This window comes from Coregonus clupeaformis, chromosome 13 (assembly GCF_020615455.1).
Source record: "Coregonus clupeaformis isolate EN_2021a chromosome 13, ASM2061545v1, whole genome shotgun sequence".
Lineage (NCBI taxonomy): Eukaryota > Metazoa > Chordata > Actinopteri > Salmoniformes > Salmonidae > Coregonus > Coregonus clupeaformis.
Genome location: NC_059204.1, coordinates 4,007,251 through 4,015,228, shown reverse-complemented (window position 1 = coordinate 4,015,228; position 7,978 = coordinate 4,007,251). Strand labels below are relative to the sequence as shown.

Here is a 7,978-nt window from a genome sequence, read left to right as displayed (position 1 = left end):
TTGCCTTGGGTTGAGTATGCCCACAATACTCTCCCTACATCGGCCACTGGGATGTCTCCCTTCCAGTGCCTGTATGGCTACCAACCTCCCCTGTTCCCTTCTCAGGAGAAGGAGCTCTCAGTGCCTTCTGTTCAGGCCCATATTCAGTCGTTGCCACCGGACCTGGCATCGGGCCAGAAAGGCACTCCTTAGAGGTTCGGACCGGTATCAGCTCCAGGCGAATCGTCGCCGGATCCCCGCTCCCACCTATACCATCGGAGATAGGGTTTGGTTGGCCACACGGGATCTTCCGTTACGGACTGAGTCTAGGAAGTTGTTACCGAAGTTTATTGGTCCGTTTGTGGTGGAGAAGGTGATCAATCCAGTGGCAGTGCGACTCAAACTACCGAGGACGCTCAGAGTCCATCCCACCTTTCATGTCTCCTGCCTCAAGCCTGTCTTCCTCAGTCCTCTGTTGCCTCCTCCGCCTCCTCCTCCTCCTCCTCGGATGATCGGAGGTGGTCCTGCCTACACGGTGCGTCGCATTATGGATGCCAGACGGCGGGGCCGGGGTTTCCAGTATCTCGTGGACTGGGAGGGTATGGTCCGGAGGAGAGGAGTTGGATTCGCGGCGACAGGTCCTAGATGCGGATCTCATCAGGGACTTTTACCGCCTCCATCCTGGCGCTCCGGGAGTCCGCCCGGTGGCGTTCGTCGGAGGGGGGTACTGTAACGATCCCGGCTGTCTGAGTCGGGGTCTGGTCGTAATCTCCAGTTTCCCGAGGGTTCGGGAACGCTCCGGGAGCGCTCTGGTTTCCGCACCTGATTCCTGTTAGCAATCTGCACACCTGGGCCTAATCAGCACCTTTCTTAGGCTCTGGCCCAACATCCAGTTCCTGCCGGATCGTTAGCCATGAACAGTAGGTGTTCTGTGTATCAGTGAGCGTTCTAGCGTGAGTTTTGTTATTTTGTACTTTGTTGTGTTTTTGTGTCCTTACCTCCGTTTTTGTTCCACCTGCAGTCACACGTCCGGAACCTTCACCCCACCTCTGCCTGATGGTCGGCGGCTGCCGAGCCATCACTGGACCCAGACTGCACCCCCAACTACTCAACCACGCCGCCCGCTCTGTCCCTGGATTATTCTGCACCTTTTTGTTATCTGAATAAACCCTCACTTTCGTTCAACTCTCCTTGTCCTGGTCTGCTTCTGGGTTCTGGCTGAGGGAACTGTGACAGGTACAATGAGATCATCTATGGAATGTAGGTGTGAATGCATGTGTCAGTAGTGTGTGTGTGTGTGTGTGCGCGTTCGTACGCACACACACACAAGCACACACCAATTTGTGCATATGGCTTTGCATGGATGTGTGTGGATAAGTATATGAGTGTATTATAACACAATGCTATTCACAGAGCAGTATATATTTTATTGACACATGTTAATTTTACTGGGCCTATTCAGAGGTTGCGGCCCAAATGGCAACCTACAGTGAGGGAGAAAAGTATTTGATCCCCTGCTGATTTTGTACGTTTTCCCACTGACAAAGACATGATCAGTCTATCATTTTAATGGTAGGTTTATTTGAACAGTGAGAGACAGAATAACAACAACAAAATCCAGAAAAACGCATGTCAAAAATGTTATAAATTGATTAGCATTTTAATGAGGGAAATAAGTATTTGACCCATCTGCAAAACATGACTTAGTACTTGGTGGCAAAACCCAATCACAGAGGTCAGACGTTTCTTGTAGTTGGCCATCAGGTTTGCACACATCTCAGGAGGGATTTTGTCCCACTCCTCTTTGCAGATCTTCTCCAAGTCATTAAGGTTTCGAGGCTGACGTTTGGCAACTCAAACCTTCAGCTCCCTCCACAGATTATCTATGGGATTAAGATCTGGAGACTGGCTAGGCCACTCCAGGACCTTAATGTGCTTCTTCTTGAGCCACTCCTTTGTTGCCTTGGCCATGTGTTTTGGGTCATTGTCATGCTGGAATACCCATCTATGACCCATTTTCAATGCCCTGGCTGAGGGAAGGAGGTTCTCATCCAAGATTTGACGGTACATGGCCCCGTCCATCGTCCCTTTGATGCGGTGAAGTTGTCCTGTCCCCTTAGCAGAAAAACACCCCCAAAGCATAATGTTTCCACCTCCATGTTTGACGGTGGGGATGGTGTTCTTGGGGTCATAGGCAGCATTCCTCCTCCTCCAAACACGGCGAGTTGAGTTGATGCCAAAGAGCTCGATTTTGGTCTCATCTGACCACAACACTTTCCCCCAGTTCTCCTCTGAATCATTCAGATGTTCATTGGCAAACTTCAGACGGGCATGTATATGTGCTTTCTTGAGCAGGGGGACCTTGCAGGCGCTGCAGGATTTCAGTCCTTCACGGCGTAGTGTGTTACCAATTGTTTTCTTGGTGACTATGGTCCCAGCTGCCTTGAGATCATTGACAAGATCCTCCCGTGTAGTTCTGGCCTGATTCCTCACCGTTCTCATGATCATTGCAACTCCACGAGGTGAGATCTTGCATGGAGCCCCAGGCCGAGGGAGATTGACAGTTATTTTGTGTTTCTTCCATTTGCGAATAATCGCACCAACTGTTGTCACCTTCTCACCAAGCTGCTTGGCGATGGTCTTGTAGCCCATTCCAGCCTTGTGTAGGTCTACAATCTTGTCCCTGACATCCTTGGAGAGCTCTTTGGTCTTGGCCATGGTGGAGAGTTTGGAATCTGATTGATTGATTGCTTCTGTGGACAGGTGTCTTTTATACAGGTAACAAGCTGAGATTAGGAGCACTCCCTTTAAGAGTGTGCTCCTAATCTCAGCTCATTACCTGTATAAAAGACACCTGGGAGCCAGAAATACTTATTTCCCTCATTAAAATGCAAATCAATTTATAACATTTTTTACATGCGTTTTTCTGGATTTTTTTGTTATTCTGTCTCTCACTGTTCAAATAAACCTACCATTAAAATTATATACTGATAATTTCTTTTTCAGTGGGCAAACATACAAAATCAGCAGGGGATCAAATACTTTTTTTCCCTCACTGTATGTAGTGCACTATGTAGGGAATAGTGTGACAATTGGGACACGTAGATGAAGAAGCCCACTGTCCATTGACACCAATGGAAAATGTGTGACCGCTTGGCTCCAACCACTCAGGCCCCTACGTGAAAACATTACCATAATGACAGACAGACTGTATTTCCATTAGCAGTTCAAGAGAAAGGAAATAACCTCTAGTTATCAGTCATCACCTATTGGGCACACACTGGTTGAGTCAATGTTGTTTCCACGTAATTTCAATGAAACTATGTTGTATGTATACCAATGTGGAATAGATGTTGAATTGATGTTTGTGCCCAGTGGGCAGTATCTCCCATATTCCTTAAATCCTTATATTACATAGTATCTCTATTTTATCCAATCACCTTGGCTTTTACCACCTGGATCAGTTAAGGAACTGATTCTGATGATAATGGCCATTTTTGAAGAAGGGTTTACTTGCAATAACTGATATGTTTTTGTTTTTTTCTACTTAGTTGAATGCACTGACTGTAGGTTGCAATGTATAAGAACGTGTGCTAAATGACAAAGACTTTAATGAAGGACCCCTTGAATATATAGATTCTGATAATCATCATCTTCTCCTTTGATAGCCTATTTAATAAGATACGGCTTAGTACCATTTTAGAGCATGTTTCCCAGGTAGACTGGAAGTCTAGACCTATCTTCTGTCTTTCCTCTTAGCCCTGAAGTCAGATGAGAGGTTGACAGCAAACTGATACTGCAATATACTTTTACAGCTCTCCTGGCCATAAATTGCCAATGTGAATAGGCATTAGGCAAATTTCAGGAGGATGGACGTCTGTTTATTAAGTAAAAAATAAAAAGCTTCTATGGTGATGTGGATATGATGACGTGACAGATACAGTTAGGTATAAAAGCTGATGTAACTGGGTGAAGAGAAGAAGAGGAGAAGAGAAAAAGGGGAACACCAGTTGCTGTCATTCCAGGTTAGTGTGGCTTACGTGGTATACTGTATGTGCTACCAAATGTAATGTCATTCGTTATGCAAACAATATGATAAAAGTGACCTTTGGGTCAACATTTGAATTGTCAGAGTAAGTATGTATATATGAATAGTATTTATCTTTTGTATTTAAGTATTTTGTTGTATAAAGCAGTGGTTCCCAACCTTTTTTTAACCATGGCACACTTTGATGGAATATAAAATTCTGTGGCACACCTACAATTTCTTAATGAATTTATTTAGTATTAATGCCCTCCATCTGATCTGATCCATACTGCAAATAATCTATTTTCTGTGACAAACATTTTTTATAGATTAAATAGGGTTTATTTGAAATATTTTCATAGTTCCTCACTCATGATGGTTAATTGGTGTGTGTACCCGTTTAAGAGCCTTTTATCATCAGAAATGATTGGTTATGGGTAGCTTCATGTGTGTGTAAAACATTACTTTTCTCAGATTTTGTATTCATAGATTTGAGATGTGTATGAAAATTGTGTTTTTTTGCAAAACACTATATATCCATTGTTTAGCGAGAATGCAATGTTCATATCCTTTATATTTGACTGTGATATGTGGTTGTCTCGCCTCTCTATCTTAAGATGAATGCATTTACTGTAAGTCACTCTGGATAAGAGCATCTGCTAAATGACAAAAATGTCAAATGTAAGTGTTTTACATACAGATCTCATATTCCTGTATTTTTTTACATTGATGTCATAAATGTATCATTTCTACATTTCTTTATTAAAAAAATTCAGTTATTTGTTACAGTTGACTGTGTAAAACCTAGCAGTACTATTTATTTCTCTGAGAGTGAGGCGAATATATAGCATTTTGCAAAAAAACATGATTATTTGCCTCTCTGAAATGAAACCATGAAGTGATAGGTTTTAAACAAATACATGTCTGTCATTGAACAACCCTATGCCATGATTAGACAGTGAAAAAACACCAATCTCGTTCATAATTTCTTTAAACAATAAAAGCTAATTTGCCAACATTTCTGAAAATGGATATATAGCATTTTGGAATTAAACTCTTCAAATGTAACAGCCTGAGCGCACTGGACTTGAAACAACAATACAGATGTAACCATTTAATGTATTATCTGACCGGCACTAGTGCTACCAAGTCAAAATTCCACGTGCATTCCACAGGTCACATTTATAAGTGAGTTTTCAAAGAAAATGATCAAGATTAGGAAAAGTTACCACTGGAGTAAGGTGTCAGTGTAAAATATGGCTCATACACAGAAATAAAAGTACGGTATTTTTCTTCTGTCTGGTTACAGTCAAGACTGCAATACCACTGTGACCTTCTATTGATGTATCTACATATTGGCTTTTATTGAAGAGACCATTTTATGCTGCTCCTATGTTTCTTATTGACCTGAAACATGAAACAAATGTGTCAACTTAATTTTGGCACCCTCTTAAAAAAAGATGGTGTATTTGTTGTATTGCCACAGCTTATTGACTGTGAGGCAAACCATTCAATCATTCACTTCCTTGTTCTCCCTCAACTGTAACATCTTGTTTGGAATTTTAATCTTTAAACCAACATGGGGAATTGTTCCAGAATATGTCTGTCAATGTCAAATATCTTTGACGATCTACTATCATGGAAATCAGTTTACTTAAGAGGAAATTAAATGTATTTCTCCACATTTTGCCTCTCTCCCTCTCTCTGTCTCTCTCTCTCCCTGTCTCTCTTTCTCTGTAACTCTTTGTATCTCCTTGTCTAGGCCTACGTGCAATCTTCAGACAAACCAGGGCTTTCTTCCTTAGCTTGGAGACTCCATACACAGGGTTATGCCTGTGAACCTATCCACTCTGACTGTTTGCCTGCTAGGCACAGGTAATGGTTTGACACTTAGACCTGGGACATGTTCAGTAGAAAATGAGCATTTCTTATTGGACCATTTAGTACATTTTCTTACATTTGGTGCCTAATGAATACCACCATGATTAGTTGTAAAATATATATAATTTTTTTTACTTAAACATATAAAAACAAATGAGCATTGAATAATAAGTACATTTGAAAAATCTTAAATTTTAGATTTTTTGGAAGGTGCTTGTGTGAACAATGGTGACTGTTAACTCTTTCCTCTTCTTTTATTGTCAGCCATTCTCTGTGCAGAAATTTCTCTTGAATCTAGCTCAACAACAACACCTATAAGCCCAGAGGCTACTCCTACCAATGTGTCCACTCTCGCACCTTCCACCGCTGGTACTAACACCTCTACTCCAGGGACTGACCCCACATCTAACTCCACAGAGGCCAACAGCACCACGGTCTCCACATCCGACCCCACATCTAACCCCACAGAGGCCAACAGCACCACGGTCTCCACATCTGACCCCACATCTAACCCCACAGAGGCCAACAGCACCACAGTCTCCACATCTGACCCCACAGAGGCCAACAGCACCACGGTCTCCACATCTGACCCCACAGAGGCCAACAGCACCACGGTCTCCACATCCGACCAGGCAAATGAGGAAGCCCCAGAGACAATGTTGTCAACTGGCGAGATAGCCGGCATTGCTGTCGGCAGCATTGCTGGGGTGGCGGCTATTGGTGAGTGTAATACACACACAAGCGCACGCACACACCTCGGCACCGCAATTACCCTGGGCCTTATCTATTCATTAACAGAACAGAGGCAAACCCAATATTGAACCATGAAAGTGATACCACACTGGTTTATTGGCCATCATGGTTTCATGCTGTTCCTGTGTAACCAAATTGATGAAAATGCTTATATTCAAATCACTTGATTAGGAAGGAGCAGCAGCCCTGACTGCCAAATCAGAGGACAAAGGAAGTAAACAGACTATACTGAGGACAGGGACTGGTTTATTAAGGCTAACTCTAGTGGTTGTGGTCACAACAGGATTTAAACAGAATGCAAGATGACGTACAAACAAAACAGATAAACATACATCTTTCAATGAGAATGCCTGCTCCAGGCTACTCCTGCAATCTGTTTGTTAGTGCAAAAATGTCCAAGTAGTCCCTCCCGGTTTCATTTGGTTCTTAATTAATATGACATGGATGTAGGCATATCAGGGTTATAACAGCCTCCCTTCTAAGCCTGAGCCTAACCAAATATGTAACACCTCAAAGTGAAGTGAACCCTCAGTTTCATGTAATGTATAGTGTGGAAATGTAACATTTGTGATAGCCTTCCTTCATGACATAGATATTATATTAGAAAGTTCGGTTTTAGATTTGGTAAGAAAGTTGTAAGTCAATCTTTCTCTCTTTCGCTCTCTCTTCCTCTCTCCCTCCCTCTCTTCCCTCTAGGTGGAGGGATCTTTGCTGGTCTGAAGTTTAGTGGGAAGCTGGCTGGTTAGTTTTGCTAGACTGGACTGGACAGGGCTGGGTAAGGCTAAGCTGGGTGGGTTGGTAAAGGGAGTTTCTATTGGCCTGAGACCAGTCCAAGACTCTATATGCTGCACAACCACTGTGGAAAACAACCAGAGCCCTCTCACCTTCTTCCATCTGAAAACACTGCCAAACAACACATTGAGAACCTTCATTTACAACTATACAGGAATGCAGCCAAAATAGGGAATTTTATACAGTGCTCAGTCAAGATAAAATACTACTTCTACTGCTGATAATATATATATATATATATATATATATATATATATATATTATATATATATATATATATATATATATATATATATATATATATATATATATATATATATATATATATATATAAATATATATATATAAATATGCCTATGCATTTGATTACACTGAATTGTATATCACATATTATAAATGGCCACAATGTAGCATTCAGCTGTTGATGCATATGCTTTCCCTATCCAGTGAGAGCATATATGGGGGAAAAGGAGAACAGTGTATGAAAAAGACAAATGATAATACGAAATAACATGATAGCTACAGTATATATTTAATATGGTAACA

At 41.9% G+C, this 7,978-nt stretch overlaps 1 protein-coding gene across 1 annotated transcript; it reads left to right on the top strand.

The window, feature by feature from the left end:
- The first annotated feature begins 3,963 nt into the window (after positions 1-3,963).
- LOC123492214 (integumentary mucin C.1-like) lies at positions 3,964-7,646 on the top strand. The gene is made up of 4 exons (XM_045224548.1): positions 3,964-4,004; positions 5,769-5,881; positions 6,152-6,607; positions 7,337-7,646. Exons 2-4 carry the CDS (start codon positions 5,836-5,838, stop codon positions 7,384-7,386), a joined length of 552 nt encoding a protein of 183 aa, XP_045080483.1. The 5' UTR covers positions 3,964-4,004; positions 5,769-5,835; the 3' UTR covers positions 7,387-7,646.
- The last annotated feature ends 332 nt before the right edge of the window (positions 7,647-7,978 follow it).